Here is a 22,376-nt window from a genome sequence, read left to right on the forward strand (position 1 = left end):
AAACCCAGCCTACAGAGATGTCCTGCTTCTTTGGGCCCCCAAGCCCTGACCATCACCTCCCTTCTTGAGCACTCAGCATAGCTAGCTCAGACAGCTAGGTAGGTAGGTGGGTGGACACATAGAGAGATGGACAGATAGGTAGATAGATTCATAGATGGATGGGTGGATGGAAGGACATAGATGTAGATACAGGTATAGATACACAGATACAGTTTTCTTCATGAAGTGCCCAGATGAAAAAGTAAGTTACAGCAGAATAGAAGAATATTATTCCATTTGTGTTTATAAAACAAACACACATTTATAAACCTGAAACAGTGACAGTGACTTTCAGCTTTTTTTTTTTTTTTTACCATGATCTCTAGAAATAAGATTTTACATCATGGCACATATATGGTCCTGAAACAAAAATTCCACAGGAAAATTCTTATTCTTAATGTCCAATACACTCTGATAGTTTCTTTTTCTTTCCTTTCCTCACTTCTTTCCATGCTATTCTATTTCATTTCTTAAAACAATGGTCACAACCCATTAACTTGATTTCATAACCACTAATGAGTTGCAGTGAGAAGTTTAAATAGTGGCCTAGAAAATATCTGGAAGTTACCCTCCTCACACCCAAATTCCCTGAATCTCATTGCTTCTGGTATAGATGTTGCAGCAAGGGAGGGGGGTAAGACTTCATTTTCATTGTAAATCATTTTGGAATGATTTGAATTTTTTTTAACCATTCTTAACCATGCATATATGACTTTTATAATTTTTTTAACTTTGAAAGAAACAACTGAAAATGAAGGTAATGGACAAGAATGCTCTGGAGATCAGGGGAGGGACGAGGAAAGGTTCCTGGAGAGCCCAACGCCTGAGATCTGATGGGAGAGTGGCCATCAGGGGCGGGGAAGGGCCAGCCTGTGAGAAGGAGAGCTCAGCCTGGCGGGGGACACCCAGAAGGTGAGAGGGGTGCTGGGGGCCATGAGCACAGAGGCCTGGAGCTGAGCCAGGGAATCTGGGCTAAGTCCCAAGGCAAAGGGAAACGGAAGGTTTCTGTGCTGGGAGGGATGGGCTACTAGAGGCTGTGTGGGAGAATCACTGTTGGCAGGGGACCTGTTACTCTTCCCTATTACCGGGCATGGGCCAGGGCCTTTGCGGCAGTTGTGTGGGAGCAGGGATGTCAGTCATTTAAACAGCAGCCTGAACCAAGCCAATTAAGAGGAAAATCTACTTTGAAAATACTTTTGTTTTAATCCCTCTCTGTGCCCCCAAAGGCAGAGAAGATTTAGGTGATCTTGCTGTGCCGCTTCCCACCATTGTAAAGATTGAGAGGTCATGACTTAGAGCCAAACCCAGAGAAGGGGGGCACCAGCAGGCTGACAGAGGATTGGTTACCTTGGCTTCTCTCCTGAGGGGTGGCGTCCAGAACCTGCCATCCATTGTACGAAGGGCCCAGGTCAGACCGCACAAACCAGGCTTCATTCCAGACGTGGAAATTCCTGCAGACAGAACCACAGGCTGCAGAGCGTGGCCAAGGCCGCTCAGCAGAGGAACGGTGAAGCGCCACACCTCTGACCTGACGGTGCAGCGCCCTCGCACTCAAGTGAGTTTACTCTGGGCCAGCTATTGTGCTAGACCTCCGCGAGCACCGTCTCCTTAAATTCTCACAGCACGGTTAAGGGGGTACTCTTTTTATGCTCATCTCATAAAAGGGGAAACTGAGGCTCAGAGAAGCCAAGCAGCTAACAATGCAAAGTCAAAGTGTGGCCCCAGATATGCCTAACTCCGAAATCACCATGTTCTCCTGCCTTTCTGAGAAGCAGAGTGGATCTAGGTTAGAGCCAAGACCCAGTGAGCAAACCCACACAGCTTTCTCTTGTGCATCCTGTTGGGGTACACTACTGTATTTCATGTGGGGTGAAAATGAATGGGGTGCAGCAAGATTAACAGGTCTGGCTAAGAGCCACAGAGCCCTGCAGTTGAGATCTGGATAAAAGAATGCACACACCAGTCCTAAAATATTCATCAGTGGAGCCCCCCCATCTCCCAATCTGCATGTTCTCAGTCATTGGTCCCCTCCCTCACCAGGTGTAAACAGTTATCCAGAGCTTTCTTCATTCTTTATTCTGCCCTCTATTCTCCTCCTCTCCAATCCCACAACAACTACATTAGCATTGGCAGTGTTGGGTCCAACTTGGAAGAAAATGTAAGTCTGACATAAATTCAAGTTCTATTCAACTTGAAAAACATTTTTTTTTTATATTCATGAGGTGGAAAAGATAGTTTTAAGCAGAGAACCAACTTCAGAATGATACATATGACTAGGTAAAAATATTAAGCTTTCATATACCAAGTAAACAAAGAGACTATCGTTCTGTGTCCAGCATAGAAGAATAAACTCATAATGAATGGATAGTCTCTTATGCAAAAACAACACACTGACAAAAGATAACTATCAGAGAGTAGACAGAGTAGGAGGATTTTGGAAGGGTGTCAAACTTTGAGGAAGAGACTAGCATGGAGGAAGTTGTGCTTTGGTGACCTTGCTCCCAAGGACAAGCTGCAGTAGATGTACAGAGCAGGGCAGTAAAAATTCCAACAGACAGTCCACATCTTTCTGACCTGAGGAGTTAAGAAACAAACCCTGGGTTAACTAGAATCACTAGAGAGTGTGGCAGAAGTCTTGGAAAGGAGAGTCAGAAAGCGGAACCTAGATTTGTATATTAACTCCACCTAAGCTTCTGGGTGACCCCTGAGCTAGGCATATACAAGGCAAACCACAAACAGTCCAGATAAAAGTTTTAAGAATGAACTGAAACTTGAGCTGCTGCCTACCACAGGTGAGACAGAGTTTGCAGTTTGAGTCTACCCCAGGTAGGCTCCTAAGACAAAATGCAGAATCAAGACAGCCAATGACCAGGATACAATCCCCAATTAATGAACATCCAAAGAACCAGAAAAATGTCACTTATCCTCAAAGCAAAAGACAATCAACAGAAATTAACCCTTAGATAATCCAGATGTTAGAATAAATAAAGAATAAAACTTTAAAGCAGCTATGATAATTATGATCAATGGAATAAAGGAAAATATGCTCATAACAAATGAAAAGAGGGAACCTCTTAGCAAAAAAATAGAAAATATAGAAAAATAACCAAATGGAAAATGTTAACTGGAAAAAAACACCTGAAATTAATTCAATGGATGGCTTACTAGCAGAACAGAGATAACAGAGGAAAGAGTAAACTTGAAGACAGATCAGTATAAATTATCCAGTCTGAAGAAGAGAGAGGAAAAAAGGTTGAAAAAATCAATAAAATAGGGAAAATATATGCAACATGTATACCAGACACTTACTATAAAGAATATTATAAAGTATTTACAAATCAATAAGATACAAAAGAACCTGTTCCCAGGTGGCTCAGTGATAAAGCCAGATTCTCCTATCTGCAATGCAAGAGACACAGGTTTGATCCCTGGGTAAAGAAGATCCCCTGGAGAAGGAAATGGCAACTACTCCAGTATTCTTGCCTGGGAAATCCCATGGACAGAGGAATCTGGTTGGCTGCGGTCCTTGGTGTCACAAAAAAGTTAGGAACTAAACAACAACAGGACACAGAAGAAGTCAAGCATGCCAGTAATGGGCAATGCGCAGGCAGTTTTCATAAGCAATAAAAATGATCACTAAACATATGAAAATAGTTTTAGCTCCACCACAATGAAAAGAAAATTAAGGCTGATTTGTGTTGTTGTATGGCAGAAAACAAGATAACATTGTAGAGCATTTATCCTCCAATAAAAAATTATAATGACAAAGAGATATTATCATACCTATGAGACTGACAAAGATGAAGGCATAGGATGATACCCATTGCTGTGTGGGAAAACAAGCACTGTCATACGCTACTGGTGGGAGTTTAAATGTGTATGACATTTGTGAAAGGCAATTTGGTAATCAGTGTGAAAAATCTTTAAAAATCTACATACCCACTGAACCAGTAATTCCACTTCTAGAAGTTTCTCCTATAAAAACCCTCAGATACATGCACATGGATGTACACGGAAAAATGTTCACTGAAACATTGTTTGTAATAGCAAAAATAATGGAGGAGAAGTTTACCAATAAGGAGATGGTTAGATAAATTGTGACATAACCATCCAAAGGAATATCATGCAGCCGTCCAAAAGAATGAGCAAAATCAATCTAGCATTTACATAGAAAGATGTCTAAATTATATCACCAAGTAAGAAAAATTACAAGAGCATGTATGTGTATGCATAAGCTTATAAAAATATATACTGATATGATGAACCTATTTTGATTTAGAAAATATATATTATTGAGATTTCTTACAATTATGAAAAAAAAAGTCATCATAAAAAAAGTAGTGGAAGTCCCCCGTAATTCCATTATCTTAGATAACCACAGTTTAAGTAATGGTTTGGTGTAAGTATTATGCATATGGACAGATTTCGGTGCATATGAACTAAGTTGTACATTATTTATTTCTGCAATGTTTTCATTTTCTATAATGAAAATTACTTATTACTTCTATAATTCTGTAATTACAAAATATGTGTGTTAGGTTGTTTCAGTCGTGTCTGACTCTGTGTGACCCCATGGAGTTTAGCCCACCAGGCTCTTCTGTCCATGGGATTTTCCAGGCAAGAATACTGGAGTGTGTTGCTATGCCCTCCTCCAGGGGATTTTTCCAACCCAGGGATTGAACCCACATCTCTGAAGTCTTCTGCATTGGCAGGCAGTTCTTTACCACTAGCGCCACCTGGGAACCTCTAATTACAAAATAAACGAATATTTTAAAATACGTGTATTATATAAACACTAATCGCTAACACAGTTAAGTGTCAACACAGAATAATACTAAGTGTCTGTGTTATATCTTAATCTTCACAGTGTTCTTATAAGGGAAGATAAGAATAAGTGTTATCCTCTTTCAACAATTATGGAAACTGAGGCATAGAGAAGTGAAGTGACTTGTTTAAGGTCTCAAAGTCAGTAAATAGGCAGAATGGGATTTTAACCCAGGCAGAAGGGCTGCAATGTCCATGCTTTTAACTGCCAAACATTATCTCTAAATTTTAATTTATTGATACAGGAAGATATTAAATGTTGTAAAACAGACCATTTAATTTGGTCCCATTTGGGTAATGATTACTCAACACACATATATCTGATGTGTGTGAGTATAAACAGCATGAATGTCTGGAAGGCTCTAACTCATAATATTATTAGTGTTTTCTTTGGGTAGCTGTATTACTATGACCCCCATTAATTTATTTTTTATTGTTTTATAATCAGGGAAAACTGTTTGCATTTTACATGTTGTAAAATGAAACTTGCAAGCCTTTCCGTAGGGACCAGATCCAGAGTTCTACACTATACAGTTGTCAGGAGTTAGAAGTGCTTCCTAAGTACTTATCAGGTGCACTATGACCCTGCTAGATTCTCCAGGGAAAAGGGGAAGAGCTAAAAAGTCAGTTCTAAAACAAGACAGAAGGGATAAGGCCTTGAGAGGTGAACAGATAATGAAAAAAAATCAACCAATGATAGGAGTGGGAAGAAAGCAATCCCTTACTCACTACTGTAATGAAACATAGCTCATTACAAAATTTCTGGAAGGCAATAGCAATAGGTTCATAAGCATTTAAAATGTTCATTCTCTAACCTAGGATATACATTTCTAGGAATCTTTCTCATAGGGCTAATCACTGACATGCTCAAGATTTCCATATAACAATGCCTGTTACAGTGTTATTTAAAGTAGGAAAAAAAGGGGGAATAGATAGGTAACATAAGGAATAGGAAACAGTTTACCATTATAGTGGGAAAAGAGATAATGGCTTTTAACATTCAATGGAATATAATACATTTAAAAATCTTATTTTTGAAGATTAATGACATTGGGAAAATGTTCATAATACCCTGTTTAGTCAAAAACACATGATTTAAAACTATGAAGTGGTTAGTTTCCAAGTATGGGGAAAAGCAGGATGTGTCTATTACATGCTCCGCCTTGTGCCCAAGTCTTATAAAATGCATGATCCCAATTCTATAAAAACAACAACTCATAAAAGATTGCATAGAAAACTATCAAATATTTAAAGTATGTGAACAATAGGATTATAGATGATTTTTACTTCTTTATATGTTTTGTGAGATTTCCTACAGTTGTAGGAGAAAAAAGTCATCAAAAAAATTATCTCCAAGCAGACCCACAAAATCTTTTTGGTGGGTTATATTTTTTGTCGGTTATATTTTACCCAGGAGAAAGCAGGAGGAGTGTGGGAAGATGATCTTAGAAGGGTAAGAGGGCAAGAGAGGAAGAGAAAACATTTTGAGGAAGAAAAAAATCAAATTTCAGATTCATTTTGTTTCTGGCAGAGAACCTTAGGAGAAGGGTGAGTTGGTTAAGATATACAGGTGAGTGGCTATGTTTGAATATTTATTTGCAAGGCAAGAATTTAAGACAAAGTAGATAATAAGCACATCCTGGTTCCTCCCTTGTTTGAAAGCCAGCACTTTGCTCACACTTACTTGGGTGTATGTGCCTTTCAAGTGCATCATCAAGCATGTGCTGGTTTGTTTCTGGTTGTGTGTCACACTCTTTTCTACCTCCCAACCTTGGGTTCCGCTCCTGTCTTGAGGGTTTCCCCAGTAAGAGCACATAGAAGCGCAGACTGAAGCATTTATTTTACAAGAAGCTGATCCCTGCCCCTCCTTGCTCCTCCATTCAAATCAATTCTAATTCGACCTTTGAAGTTTCTAAACCACTGTCCCTAGAGACAGCAACTGAGTTATGCTGACATTTGAATTCATGGGGTTAGGGGACCCTCTCTAGAAGTGACCCAGATTTCCACCCCTTACACTGATAAAAGCTTATTTGTCTTTCCAAATGCAGTTCAGATACTAACTCCTTCAAAAAATCTTGTCCTAACATACTCAAGAAAATTAGAGATGCCAAGGGAACATTTCATGCAAAGATGGGCTCAATAAAGGACAGAAATGGTATGGACCTAACAGAAGCAGAAGATATTAAGAAGAGGTAGCAAGAATACACATGGGAGAAGGCAATGGCACCCCACTCCAGTACTCTTGCCTGGAAAATCCCATGGACGGAGGAGCCTGGTAGGCTGCAGTCCATGGGGTCGCCAAGAGTCGGACACGACTGAGCGACTTCCCTTTCACTTTTCACTTTCATGCATTGGAGGAGGAAATGGCAACCCACTCTGGTATTCTTGCCTGGAGAATCCCAGGGACGGCGGGGCCTGGTGGGCTACTGTCTATGGGGTCGCACAGAGTCGGCCATGACTGAAGCGACTTAGCAGCAGCAGCAGCAACAATATACAGGAAAACTGTACAAAAAAGATCTTCATGACCCAGATAATCATGATGGTGTGATCACTCACCTAGAACCAGACATCCTGGATTGTGAGGTCAAGTGGGCCTTAGGAAGCATCACTACAAACAAAGCTAGTAGAGGTGATGGAATTCCAGTTGAGCTATTTCAAATCCTAAAAGATGATGCTGTGAAAGTGCTGCACTCAATATGCCAGCAAATTTGGAAAACTCAGCAGTGGCTACAGGACTGGAAAAGGTCAGTTTTCATTCCAATCCCAAAGAAAGGCAATGCCAAAGAATCTTCAATCTACCACACACTTGCTCTCATCTCACACATTAGTAAAGTAATGCTCAAAATTCTCCAAGCCAGGCTTCAGCAATATGTGAACCATGAACTTCCAGATGTTCAAGGTGGTTTTAGAAAAGGCAGAGGAACCAGAGATCAAATTGCCAACATCTGCTGGATCATCGAAAAAGCAAGAGAGTTCCAGAAAAACATTTACTTCTGCTTTATTGACTATGCCAAAGCCTTTGACTGTGTGGATCACCACAAACTGTGGAAAATTCTGAAAGAGATGGGAATACCAGACCACCTGACCTGCTTCCTGAGAAATATGTATGCAAGTCAGGAAGCAACAGTTAGAACTAGACATGGAACAACAGACTGGTTCCAAATAGGAAAAGGAGTACGTCAAGGCTGTATATTGTCACCTTGCTTATTTAACTTATATACAGAGTAATCATGAGAAACGCTGGGCTAGAAGAAGCACAAGATGGAATCAAGATTTCTGGGAGAAATATCAATAACCTCAGATATGCAGATGACACCACCCTTATGGCAGAAAGTGAAGAGGAACTAAAGAGCCACTTGATGAAAGTGAAAGAGGAGAGTGAAAAAGTTGGCTTAAAGCTCAATATTCAGAAAACTAAGATCAGTGTCTGACTTTGCTTTTTTGGATTCCAAAATCACTGCAGATGGTGACTGCAGCCATGAAATTAAAAGACGCTTACTCCTTGGAAGGAAAGTTATGACCAACCTAGACAGCATATTAAAAAGCAGAGACATTACTTTGCCAAGAAGGTCCATCTAGTCAAGGCTATGGTTTTTCCAGTAGTCGTGCATGGATGTGAGAGTTGGACTCTAAAGAGAGCTGAGGGCCAAAGAATTGATGCTTTTTAACTGTGGTGTTGGAGAAGACTCTTGAGAGTCTCTTGGACTGCAAGGAGATCCAACCAGTCCATCCTAAAGGAGATTAGTTGTAAGTGTTCATTGGAAGGGCTGACGTTGAAGCTGAAACTCCAATACTTTGGCCACCTGATGTGAAGAGCTGACTCATTTGAAAAGACCCTGATGCTGGGAGGGATTGGGGGCAGGAGGAGAAGGGGACAACAGAGGATGAGATGGTTGGATGGCATCACCAACTCAATGGATATGAGTTTGGGCAAACTCCAGGAGTTGGTGATGGACAGGGAAGCCTGGCATGCTGCAGCCCATGGGGTTGCAAAGAGTTGGACACAACTGAGCGACTGAACTGAACTGAACACACTCAGAGAGTGCCAACCCTACCTCTATGCTGTCTCTGATTTAACTTCTGTTCCACAATCGCCCAGCTTCCTGTGCAGCTGGGAACTCCTCTAGTGAGGTTCGCGTATCTCACTCCGCTTGCTGCCCAGTGTCCAGTGTGGGGTTTGACATGCAATTCATGCATCATGCTCTCTGAATTGAATTGTTCCGGAGCCCTGCCACTCTTGCAGCCTTGGTTTCCGTGCTGTGGGTCTAAGCAAGCTGCTCCAGCTACTTTGGGGACTGGCTAACTAGTAGTGGAGGTTGGTGGCCACGGAGAGATAGATGCCTTAGGAGTTAGGGCTCATGTAAGGGTGTGGGTTATGACAGTTCTTCTCCAGTACTGACCAACTCCACTTCCCTGATCACAAGAATGAGCAATCACCATTTGCCTTCCACCTCGGAGCTCTGTAAAGGCTACAAATAGAGTCAAATCTGTGACTTGAGAAACTGGGGGATCAAGTCAAATGAACCAGGAAAACAAGCCAGAAATGTCAAGATTAAGATAAAGTTGGCCAAACTTTTCTAAAATATTTGTTTTCAGGCTTCAGAGACCTCCTTCACAGTGGTACAGAGGGGAGCCGTAATAAAGAAGCTTTTCCCAGAGTGTCCCGACTCCAAAGAAGTAAAAACTCCGGAGCCTTGTGCCTTTTAAGTCAAACCACTGGCATGAGCAGAATGGCTTAGAAGAAACCAGACCCCACTGGATGCTATAATGTGATTCAAAGAGAGCTCCAGAAGAAATTGCTGAGGTCCCCTGACCTAGCCCTTCATTTTACAGACAGGAAACTGAGGTACAGAAAGTTAAGGAACTTACATAAAGTTAGACACTTATTGAGAGCACCCAAATGTCTCCAGTTGTTTACCAGTGCTTCTCCCTGGGCCTCTGGTTTCTCAGGCATGAGATAAGTGGGTCCCTCTCTAAGATCCCTCAGAGATCTTAAAGCTCTTTGACCTGGAATAGTCTTATTGACAGATACCTGTGTCCACCTCTAGCTTGGACACTATTTCAGTTCTACTTTGGGCAAATCGTTTCTCCCCACTGAACCCTGAGATAGCATCTAGTGTCATAGAAAATTTTCATTTGCCACCTAAGTGTGAACCAAAGAACCCAGATTCTTCAGCTGGTTGATGTCCAGCCACTGTCCCAACCCCTATTCTGGAAAATCTCAAGTTATGCGGTCAGATTTCTCAAACATCAGTCAGGAATAGTGATAACATTCTTTGGCATCTCTCTGGTGCTTCATAGTTTACAAAGTGGCCTGGGTTCAAATCCAGGCTCCATCGTTTCCAAGTTATCTGCCCTTGAATGAATGACACTATGTCTCAGGTTCCTCAGCTGTAAAATGGGGTGATCACAATAGCGCCTACTTCATTGTTTCTGAAGAGTACATGCAGGCATTCAGAAAGGGACCTGAAGCACAATTGCTCAGCAAATTATTATTGCTGCTGTTTTTATTATTAAGCATTCTCAGGTGCTTAACCTCACTTGATCCTTACATTCTATTACTTTAGGCAAATCTGAACAAGGTTGTAAAAGCTTTTAACGTTTGCAACATACAGATTCAGATCGAAGAATTTCTGTCCAAACTCAAACTGTCCTTTTAATAATAGGCAAGGAAAAAACATAGGTTAGTAATTTCACTCCAGGCATAAAATGACTTGTGAGCTAATTCCCTCCAACCCCTGGCAGGAACCACTTTGAAGTGACTCTTGGGAGGTGTAGCTCTAACTCAAAAAGTAGGGTGAGCTGAAGAGTCACAGAATCAAAAAGTTAAAGAGGCTTAAGCGAACATCTAGTTCCAAGCCAACATTTACATTTCACTGATGGGAAAACTGGGGGCCAGAAAGATGGAGTGGCTTATACAAGTTCTAGAGCTAGATGGTGGTGGGACTGGAACTGGGGTTCAGGAATCCCTGTGTACACACCATCCAGTGCTGGTTCCCCACCCACAGTTGACAGGGAAGGGGGAGGAGGGGGAATGCTCAGCACCCACTGCTTTCTGAGGAGGGTTCTGATGAGGGACCCCCAGGAAAAATCAGAGTTTTACGGCCTGACACTCTGCAGCGAAGCCAACAGAAATGTCTCCAGGGGTCCAGACTTGCCCCAAGGTGATTATATTTAGAATAAATTATGAAGCTAATGTGTAGCATGAACCAGTAACCAAGAGATCTCAGGTCTAATTCCAAATTCAGCTCAAAGGCCCCAACTTTCTGTTCCCAGGAGGTCTTCCTTGATGGCTCCCTCTCTGAGTTCCCACAGTACTAACTGTCTGGCACACTGCATCACTGCTGCTGCTGCTGCTAAGTCGCTTCAGTCATAGACGGCAGCCCACCAGGCTCCCCTGTCCCTGGGATTCTCCAGGCAAGAACACTAGAGTGGGTTGCCATTTCCTTCTCCAATGCATGAAAGTGAAAAGTCAAAGTGAAGCCGCTCAGTTGTGTCCGACTCTTAGCGACCTCATGGACTGCAGCCTACCAGGCTCCTCTGTCCATGGGATTTTCCAGGCAAGAGTACTGGAGTGGGGTGCCATTGCCTTCTCTGACTGCATCACTAAATAGCCTCTAATGGCCTCCCCACTTTTTGTGCACTAACAGCACCAGAAATGCTCTCAGCAGAAGGACTGAGCCTTATGCTTTCTGACCCCTCTGCAGTTCCTAGTGTGCAGGATAATTACAGAAGGGTTAAGCCTAAGGGGACCACCCTTTCCCCTCAAATCAGTCATCTTGTTGGAACAAGCATCTCTTTTTCTAAAGGAAGACAAAGCCAGGAATGGCATTGTCCCAAGGATCAGAAAAGGTTGCAATGGGATTTTGGATACAATAACAAAAGGAAAAAACAGGGAGAAGAAAAGACATTCATTTATGAGAAGTTGGAAAACAAAACCTCACGGTAAGTAGCAGCATCACTAGAGAGAACATTATGCATGTGTAGATTAAGGAAAAACATCTGAAATAAACTTTCTCTCCCCCATTAAACACTAGCATCCATGTGACCTTGGGTGAATTACATACGCTTCCCTCCCTTCAGAGGGGAGGGGATGCTTACAGTATTCAGTGCCATTATTGGTACGGGCTGTTGTTTATTTGTTTTAATATCTCTTTCTGTTAATTTTAATATTCCATTGACTTTATTCTATTAGTTACCCTAAATACATTTCAGTAAAGTTGCATCTACTTATTCTGGGAATAATAAGCAATAAAGAATTTTTTATGCAGACTATCTCAAAGTTGAACATTTGGAAAAAAGATGACATCTGTTATTAAGTTATCTAGCCATGTATATGCATGTGAATGATTATTATATGTATATCCTTTGAGGATTCAAACAATGAATTATTGACATATGCATGTAGTACTTTATATACGTAGACATCTATGTGTATATACACATATAGACATAATTATTTTCATATAATATAATTCAAACAATGGATTATTGACATATGCATGTAGTACTTTATATACGTAGACATCTATGTGTATATACACATATAGACAATTATTTTCGGTTGCCATCTGGTAATAACTTGTCATATGGTATAACCTTAAATAGCTGTAACCATATCTATTTTATGTATATAAGCAGCTATACAAAGTTATAGACATATGTCTGTAAGTTTTATTTTTATTTTTATTTTTTTTGTCTGTAAGTTTTAGATAACCTACTTTCAGTTAGCATGTATTATATATTACACACATATATGCACATGTCATATTTATGGTTTAGAAATATATATATTTCCAGTTACATATAAAGTTTCTTATTTTCAGTTGAAATCCAGAATAAGCTAACATTTTATTCTATCAATCAAGGTACAAAGAAAGTGTATATATATATATATGTATATATATATATATGAGAAAATATGTCACTTTTCTTTAAGAAAGCCCGTTAAGTCATATGGGTTGCCCGAAATGACATACATTATTCTTCTTACTAGAAAATCAATGATTTCAATGTTTCTCTTCCAAAATATCATAGGGTCTAGGGGCCCCTATAAATTCAGGGCAGTTTCACAGAGCCCAGGAATCATATTTTTCACTGGTATCAGAGCTTTCATCTGGTGGCAAGATAAAATGGACCATCAGCATTTGCAGAACTCTGAGAAGGGTTATTTTGGGTCTTGCTAGCTTCGGCATTTCCTTTCTACACTTAATCTTAGCCAAAAGGCCAAGATATGACAGCATTTCCATTCTAAACCATGTGTTGACATGGTACTTGCCTCCTGATTCCTGTTGGGAGCTGGTCCCAGGAGCTGGGGAGAGCTAGGGAGAAGCTGCTCGGATTGGTGCTCAGAAAGGATCAGATACTCACCACACACTATCACTGCCTTTGTCCATGGGCCGTCCCAAGGGGTCGTAGTAGACATCCACACTGAGGTTTTGGTCTGTGTCATGAGCTGAGTTGAAGTTGGTGATCACTCGGGAGGGAATCCCCAAACATCGCAACACTGCAAGTCAAGGGCAGTCTAAGGACTCAAGGTGCAGTGGAGACAGTACCTGGGGGCACCCCACTGCTGCCCACCCATCCAGCAAAGGCACACCTCATCCAGAATACCTGTGTTGAGGGTTCCAGCAAAGACCCAGCACTGGCCATATCGGACAGGCCTGAAGCCAGATCTTTGCCACTCCTTGAGGATTTCCACGCTGCCATTCCAGTTCCTAGGATCCCGGCCACCAGTGTAGCTACCGCTCCAGTTCCCAGAAATCACGCCACTGTCATCATTGCCATTGATCTGGGAAGGAATAAACCCCAAAGGAATCAGCACAGAGAGTGACAGGCAGAATTCAGGGGGCAAGATAAGGAGTTAAAGAAGGGAGACTCCCTCAAGTCTCAGTGTCTTTCTGGGCAATTTGGATAATAATTGTGATAATGGGTATCAAGAAGTTTATGAATTTGAAAGTGCTTTCCTTAACAGGCCATGTTTGCCCCTAATTCACATGTCATTCCCAGCTCACAGAGAAAATGAAGGCTCCATGGCTTGTCAGTGATGAAGCAGGGGTAGAAAATCAGCTCACAGTCAATTCCTGGCCAGAACTTGCAGGCTGCTGCCGCCTGACTTGAAGATCCATAGTTTGAAGCTCTCTTTTGGTGTCCTGGTCTTCTAAAAAGATCACTTTAAAACTTTAGCAACTAACTTATTCTTGAAAAGAATAAAGATGGACTTCCGCTTTTCATCCATCCATTCATTTCACTCAGCTTAATGCATGATTCTTGTATTTGGGTGTTTTTGTGTGTGCTCAATCACATCTGACTCTGCAATTCCATGCCAGGCTCCTCTGTCCATGGGATTTTCCAGGCAAGAAGACTGGAGTGGGTTGTCATTCCCATCTCCAGGGTATCTTCCTGACCCAGGGATCAAACCCATGTCTCCTGCTTCTCCTGCATTGGCAAGCAGATTCTTTACCACTGCGTCACCTGGGAAGCCCTTGATTCTTGAATAAGTCACATGAAAAGAGCACTAGGCTAGAAATCAAGAGACCTGAATCTCTTAGTCTGAGTCTTTTAGAGACTCCTATTGAAATATTTAGGGACAAAATGATGTGATATCTGGAATTTATCACATAATCCATGGAGAAGGGGACACAAATGAAACAAGACTGGCCTTGGGTAGGTATAATGAAGCCGGTGACAGGCATACAGAAGTTCACTTTACTTTTTCCTCTACTTTTGTGAATGTCTGAACTTTTCTATAATAAAAAGTTAAAAGAGGGACTTCCCTGGTTGCCCAGTGGTTATAATCTGCCTTGCAATGCAGAAGATGTGGGTTTGATCCTTGGTCAGGGAAACTAAGATCTCATGTGCCACAGACCAACTAAGCCTGTGAGCTGCACTGGGTCCAGGCACCACAATGAGAGAATCTGTGCACTGCAACGAAGATCCACAACTGTGTGCCACAGCTAAGACCCAATGCAGCCAAATAAGAAGAAAAAAAAGTTAGAAAGAAGAAGGAGAAACTTGAGTCACGAGCCCAGCCTGGCTGCTTGTCAGCTGGGTGATTGCTGACAAGCCGATGCATTCAAGCTCACCTTCCAACACAGGAAACAGAAGAAGCAAGTATGCCCTTATGAAACTGATTAGCGTTTACCCCTACGTCACAGTGAGAACTGCTCCCTCACTCTGTGGGGGTCACAAGACAAGGCCTGTGAGAACCAGCAGTCTGGAAATGCAAGGATCCTTGCCCACGACCAGCTGACCCAGCCTTCACAGCCCCTCTGTGTGCTGGGTAAGCTCTGCACCCTCTCCAGGATGGCCGGGCTGGAATCACAGGATCAGGGCCACGGGGCTCCTTCAAGATGGAAGACTGCACGGCCCATCTCCATCTCTTGAGTCACAGGTGCTCCAGCCTCCAGTGTGGTAATCACAGGCTCATCTCTGACTGAAAGCCGAGTGTTTCAAAGCCCCACACAGGCCATAATTAGCTCGTGGTCCAGCCCAACCAGGAGGGCTGGAGAGAGAGCAGGGAGGTGCAGCTGAGGAGCCTGGCTCTGAGATCAAGTGTTTTGTCCCGAGGGCTGGAGTGAGTCAGCAGCTGCTAGGGCCAGCTTCCTCCCCCACCCTCTCCTGAGCTGAGGAGGCTCAACTTTCTAAGTGGCCTAAACACCAGCTTTCCTAGACCTTGGCCTGGGCTTTAATCCCACCCTTCTAGGACCACTTGGTTTCCAAGGTTCAGCCCAGGTCCACTCCCTCTCTGGACTCTTCCTGCCACCCTGGTTCCCACCGTCTCCTCAGTGCCTCCACACTCTCTGTGCCTCCCCACACCTGTCCTGCCAGGTTCAAGTTAAGAAGCCCTGTCTGATGACCCCCAATATCTACCATGTAGTCAGGAGGTCGTTCAATTAACCATGTAACTAGCTCATTAGCTTGGATATTCTCCAGCTCCAAAAAGACTGGAAATGCCTAGTCCATTAATCACACACACACAGAAGTTGACACTTCTGAGTAATTATTTAGTTTCAGAGGGTTAAAGTTCAAAACTCTCTGACTTTTAGCTTTCTAACTTTTGAGCAGGTTATCCCTTGTTTGGACATTTTTCTGATGGAGATGTTTTCTACCCACTGAGTAGAGAGCATTCCTCCAGCATTCAGCTTGTGTATGTGTCCAGCTAATGTGTGTGTTTGGATAGGTGGGGTAGGTTTCTCACGTGGAGGGAGTGGGTGAGTGAAGGTGGCTCTAGGCGGGCAGTTGGAGGCCTTATTCTGGCTGGACTCACTCGAAAGCTAAGTTGTGAGTGATTTCCTTCAGCCCCCTGGCTTCAGGTTCCCCATCCAGAAGACGACCATGTCAACCTCTGTCCTCCCTGCTGGCACTCAAGCCCTCTGTGCTGAGGAGGGGATGAGTCAGAACAAAGGAGCATAGCCCCTTCCCCAGGAGCCCCAGGGATGGAGTAATGTCTCAGGTTTGTGTCCTCCCAGCCCTGGTGGACCCCCACAGATCAAGTCCTTGTCATCTGAGGAAGGCCTCACAAAACAGTGGGAAGGGCTTGGGAGCCGGCAGCCTGGGTCTGGTTCTGCCTCTGCCACTCACTCCTGTGTATCTCAGGCAAGTCCTTTAATTTAGAGGTGTGTCATACTCTGTGTGTACAAAACGGGGATATAATAACCACCAACTTTATTTTGTGAGACATCAACCAACAAGATGAGTGGTTGTGCCTAACCCATAGCTGAGTTTGATATAGGGGAACAACTAGTTATTATGGTTTTCTCATCACTCACCATTGCACTGAGAACCCGGCCAACATATTTGGGATCGTTTCTGTGGGCCACATCCGTAGCAGGGTCACGGCGAAAATTCAGACTGTTATCCAGGACTGAGAGGCAAATGTTCAGGATGCCTTCTTCAAACTGTTCAAAATGGGGCCATATGTTACTATGAAAGAAATTGCAAGTAGTATCGGCTAATTGAGGGCATGGAGGCTATGCTGGTAAGAGCCACGGGCACTGCCCATATCTCAGCCCCCGCTCCATGGCCCCCAGAACTGAGAGGCTGAGGAACAACCACCCACCTGGCCTTTAACCCTGAGAACTCATCCAGACCTCTTGCTGTACACAAGGCCCTGTACTGAGGCCCCTCAAGTTTAATGAGACTCCCTCACTGTTACGAACTCGAGAGCAGTCACTTGACCTGTGTGGGCCTTAATTTCACCAGCTGTATAACAAGAGATCAGGCTGAGCACATCTCAAAGTTTCCATCTAGTTCTGACATTGATCTCTAGCATATCACTTAGACTTTGGGGAACTGATTATAAAGTGCCTCACTAAAATTGGAATTTGAAGCCATTTTCACAAAATGGAGAAGGCCAAGCTCTTTCTTGCCTTAGAGTCTTCATATATGCTGTTCTTTCTTCCTCCAATGCCTTTCCCCAAGATATCTATCCAGCTCCCTTGTCTCCATTAAGTTTCTTATCCTAAGTTCCTTTCTAAGCAAGGTTCTCCCAGATCACCCCATCAAAAATATCCTCCCTTCCACCCCTCAGTGCACCCACCCCACCCCTTTTTCTTTTCTATGAAATTTAACACAGAACACAACATTTAAAACTCAACATATAAAATATATGGCATTATACTGAAGATAGAATACATGGCAGATGTGCCCTGGTTGACTCCAGAAAGGGATCTGGACATGGCAGAATGTGCACCTGTCCACCCTCTGCTGGACATCCATGGCACTCCATCCAAGGTGCTTCATTGAAATACTTTATTTGTCTGCCGGAAAGAAGAAAATATGGAGGGAATCCCTGGATGTGGCTAGCTGAGCAAACTCGGGAATTCTGTGGATTCAGATGTCATAGTACCATAGGACCCTTGGAAGGTCGAATGCTCACACCAAGGAAATTTCATCACATTATGATGCGGAATGAATAACAGAAACTATACTGTTGTGCAAGTCTCTACTGGGCCTTATCTTCATTCATGCATCATGGTACCAATAACACGTTGTTGCATCAATTTAGTTATGTGTCTGTTTTGCCCATGAAAGTGTGACCTCTTCAAAGACATGAAATATGTCGTATCCATCTCCTGTATCCATAGGTGTACCTTGGCCCCTGGCACATAGTAGGTCATCAATGAATGGATGAACAAATAAGAAGCAGGCAAATGGACAGATTTGGGAACTGCCACCTATCTGTGGGGTCTGCTGTGGAGCTTCTTTGGGTAGAATAGGGACATTACTGCCAGCCTCTATGACCCTTTTACCTGTCCGTAGTTCCAGCCAATCATGCTAATTCGATTTGTGCTTCCCACAAAGATGATGCCAGCATCTTCCTGAACATATTCCTCTCTCTCAGCATGGTTACTCATAAAGACACTATCAGCTGTTTGACAAGAAAAAAACAGATAGCAGGGGATAGAATCTTACAGAGAACTATAGAGACTCGTCCTTTTCTCAGTCCTGAGTACCCACATGGTGGCTGAAGCAAGCCACACCTTCAACCCTTCCCCCAACTCCACTGAGGAATGAAGCCTTGGGCTAAAATGCTTCCACGTCATATCATGAGAACCATAAACTTGAAAGAGAAGCTGGGATGACCTAAGAATCTGAAAATGAGATCTCTGGGAATGAAAAACTTGCTTCTTCGGGCACAAGCTGTCTCCATGCTGCAGAATGATGCTGTAGTCATGACACCATACTATAGAGTTTTCAAAAACTCATGAGATCCTTGCAATAGCCCCAGAAATAGCAAGCTGTCCATCTAATGGTGAGGAATTTGAGGCTCAGAAGGGTAGAGAGACTGCCAGACTCACATAGTGGGTTCAGAGGCAGAGCTGGGCCAAAACCCCTGGCTTCTGACTTCTAGCTTCTGTGCTCGTCCCCTATTCCACAAACTTCCCCTAATCAAACCTGAGCCCATGAAAATCATTCCCTCCATCTCTTTTCCATGGACATCCCTTAGCTGATGGCTGGGAGTGTGGGTGTTTGGATGCCTACCTTGCAACCAGGGGTTAAAGAGCAGTATGAATGTCCCAAGTTTCAGCGTGGAGTCACTGCCCTGGGAGGAGATCTGCATGTTTAGCGTGTACCTTCCAATGGGTGCATTTGCAGGACTAAGGATGGAGATGTTCAGAACATTGTTCCTGCTGGACACAAGTTGTGCACCCCAGCCGCTGCTACTTGTCCCATTGGAGAGTGGAAACACAGCCTTTGTATTGGCCGACTCTGAGGGGTAAGGCCCTGGAAAGACATAGGACAATGGAAACCAAGTAGTCTTGGCTGACTGTGGAGAAACCAGATCCCAGTATAACTGCAGAGATTCTTTGGGAGATGTTATACAAAGAAGCAGCATGTTATGGCACTGGAAGCAACTGGAGATCACGTGGTCCAAATCCCTCTTGAGGTTAAGACTGTGACCCTCAGAGATAGGTGAAACTTGACTCTGCTAAGTCAATGGTAGATCTGGGTTAGAGCCTGAGGCCACCACCACCGCCGCCCCTTGGATGCACAGCCCCAAGGTTTCCTCAAGGTGTGTATGTGGGAGGGGGGCAGGGAGCAGTGAGCAGGTACCTGTGGAAGCTGTGAATGTCACACGTCCTCCAGAGCTGAGACCTTGGGATAAGGTCAGTGACACTTGGAAGAGTTGGCCTCTCCGTACCAGGAGATCCTTGCCATAGAACCTCTCTGTGTGATGTGCCTGCCGGTTGGAGGCTATCTGCCAGTCGACACTCTGGAGTCCTAAAGCCATGAGACAGAAAAGAGGACTTGAGATACTGGGAGAAAAGGGATGGTGGCATATAGGAAAAGGTGTAAGTTACCAAAGAGACAGCTTTTGGACAGGGCTAGCTGGGGAAGAATCTTCTTGGAAAAATCACATTAAAACGCAAGATGGCAAGCACTTCACAACCTACTCCCACCCGCATTTTCAGGTGGCTGATGCTTTGCACACACTACCTCGCCTCCCCTGCCACCTGGCTGACTGTCACTCAGCCCTCAAGGAAGTAGCTTCCCCCAACCAGCGAGGAAACTGAGTAAGCCATTCTGTCCACGCTATCCTCCTTCCATTGTAGACAGTGGCGCACGTAGGACCGGGAGGAGGCCGCTTCTCTTGAATCTACCGCCCTGCTTGGGCTTCCTCTGTGTCTTCCCAGACGCCAAGTGCCTTCTATCACGCCAACACCCAGCAAATGATTACTGTGTCATCTGTACTTTATATGTGCAACACCTTGTTGTCGGCCTATGCCCCTGATGCTGAGAAGGATTCTGGGAAGCATTTTGAGGCCCAGAGATTGGGAAACCACTGGCCTGGAGGGCCTTTCAAAGGCTCACTGGTAAGAGTGGTCTCAAGCCATGAGATCCCTGGATAAGACCCTGAGGACAAATGCCTCAAAATCTACCTCCAACTTCTCAGATGATTGTGTAGGTGAGGGAGCTAAGCTGAGAAGGGTCATGAGAGATTCCATGGGATATGAGGAGTTCAACCTTTCTAAAGCTTTTGAGATATTTAATTCCTTTGAGTTATGTTTGAGACTTTACAACATCCAATCTTCTGCAAATGAAACTGGTCTCTGTCTTTACGATGTGGTCACAGCTATGATGGGAGTGTGACGACTCAACTCTTATTTATATATGTCTGCCTCTGTTCATTAGAATGTGCCTTCTGTATCTTTATATTCTAATGCCTGGCACATTGCTTGACTAGATTAGGACAATCAGATAAACAAATGAAGGGCTAAATGAACAAACAAACATAAAACTAATGTCATGCAATGACCTTCATGACTAGGGCTCCAAATTTAGTCTATAAGGAAAGGTGTATATGGGGTATTCATTAATGTTTATAGAGAGATTACCTGTTATTTGTAGGACACTATGTAAGGTACATGTTGGGGTGTGAAAATGTATGAAAATTAGTTTTAACCCTCAAAGAGCTTCAGCAGTGCATAAGACAACATGTCAGAATGAATGATGAGAGAAATCCAATCTCCTCCTCCAACCCAAAAAGATGTCTAGGAGATGCAGGCAAGAATCACTTTCAGTTATAGGAATCAGAAAAAAAATTCATCGAAAATGCCAGGCCTTGAAGGAAGAGAGAATTTTGTCAAGCGCATTTCAGACAACAGGCAGAGAGACCGAAGGCCCAGAAGAGCAGGCGTATTTTTGGCTGGAGCAGAGGTCTTGTCTGGAAGAGAAAGGGGAGACAGAGGGCATGGCTCCAGGGCAGGCCTGGGGCTGGGGATCCTCCAAGCAGCTCCAGGGGTGGGCACAGGCTCATCATCGACTCAAGTGGGATGCAGAATCTGGGGTGATGAACCAAGGTTGCTGCTGAAGCAGGCTTAGAAGGTAATCGTGCCACCTGCTCAGTGTACTAAAGAGTCATTCATTCACACATCCACTCATTTATTTATGCATTGAGCAAATAACTATTGAAAGAATAAATTAAAAAGCTTTTTTTCTTAAACTCAGGGAAACGAAAACATTCATGCAGCCAAGTATCTACTGATTGAAGAGAAAGGCACAGAGGGAAAGGTGGGACAGAGGGAGATGAACATTCCTGCCCATAAATGTTGAACGGTGAGAGCTCAGATCTTGGGTGGTCTCTGGCAAGCATCAAGCTCTATATGACCTGCAGAGACCTGGCTTACTGAAAGTTAGGACCCTCTAGGGCAAAGTCCCCACCTTCTAAACCCTGCCTCTTACCAACTGCACTTACTATCATCTGTGCATGGGATTTGGTAGAGATTTACTCACTGTCTCGCTTTAGAAAAAAGAAGAGCTCTTAGGTACAGTGGTCTGAGGTCACACAAGTCTCCCCAGAGATTCCTCTCCACTCCCAAATCCAAAAGGATGTGTGTCTTCTCCCCAGGAGAAGCTCACTATTCTCAACCATGGGTTGAGAACAGGAAGTATGTCCCCAGACAGCCCTCTGATAGCACAGGTTAAGGAATGGGGGGCAGCAGGGATTCCCATCTGTAGCTGGTTTCTGCCAAGGCTTAAGCACTGTTTGCTAGCGCTGTGTCAAGAGCAGAGGCGTCTCCACAAATAACAAATGTTGACGAGGGTGTGGAGAAAAGGGAATCCTTGTATACTGTTGGAGGGAATGTAAATTGGTACAGCCACTATGGAAAACGGTATTGAGGGTCCTTAAAAAACTAAAAATAGGACTATCATATGACCCAGCAATTCCATTCCTGGATATCTATCCAAAGAATAAAAAAAGGCCAATTCAAAAAGATACAATGTTCATAGCCGCATTATTTACAATAGCAAGCTATGGAAGCAATCTAAGTGTCCATTAACAGATAAATAAAGAAGATGTGGTATGTATGCACAATAAAATACTACTCAACCATAAAAAAGAATGAAATTTTGCCATTTGCAATAACATGGATGGACCTGGAGGGTCTTATGAAATCATTCTGACAGTGGAAGACAAATACTCTGTGTGTGTGTGCGCGTGCGCGTGCGCGCGCATGCCCATGTGCTCAGTCACTCAGTGGTGTCCGACTCTTTGTGACCCCCAT

At 43.5% G+C, this 22,376-nt stretch overlaps 1 protein-coding gene across 1 annotated transcript in view; it reads right to left on the minus strand.

Moving 5' to 3' along the window:
* Positions 1-22,376, minus strand: part of TGM3 (transglutaminase 3) — a 42,578-nt gene that overhangs the window by 11,273 nt on the left and 8,929 nt on the right. The window contains 7 exon segments of the mRNA NM_001101848.1: positions 1,387-1,490; positions 13,234-13,369; positions 13,477-13,654; positions 16,635-16,763; positions 18,117-18,235; positions 18,850-19,092; positions 19,423-19,590. Coding sequence (NP_001095318.1) covers positions 1,387-1,490; positions 13,234-13,369; positions 13,477-13,654; positions 16,635-16,763; positions 18,117-18,235; positions 18,850-19,092; positions 19,423-19,590 — 1,077 coding nt within the window.

Source organism: Bos taurus, chromosome 13, assembly GCF_002263795.3.
Source record: "Bos taurus isolate L1 Dominette 01449 registration number 42190680 breed Hereford chromosome 13, ARS-UCD2.0, whole genome shotgun sequence".
NCBI classification, from domain to species: Eukaryota; Metazoa; Chordata; class Mammalia; order Artiodactyla; family Bovidae; genus Bos; species Bos taurus.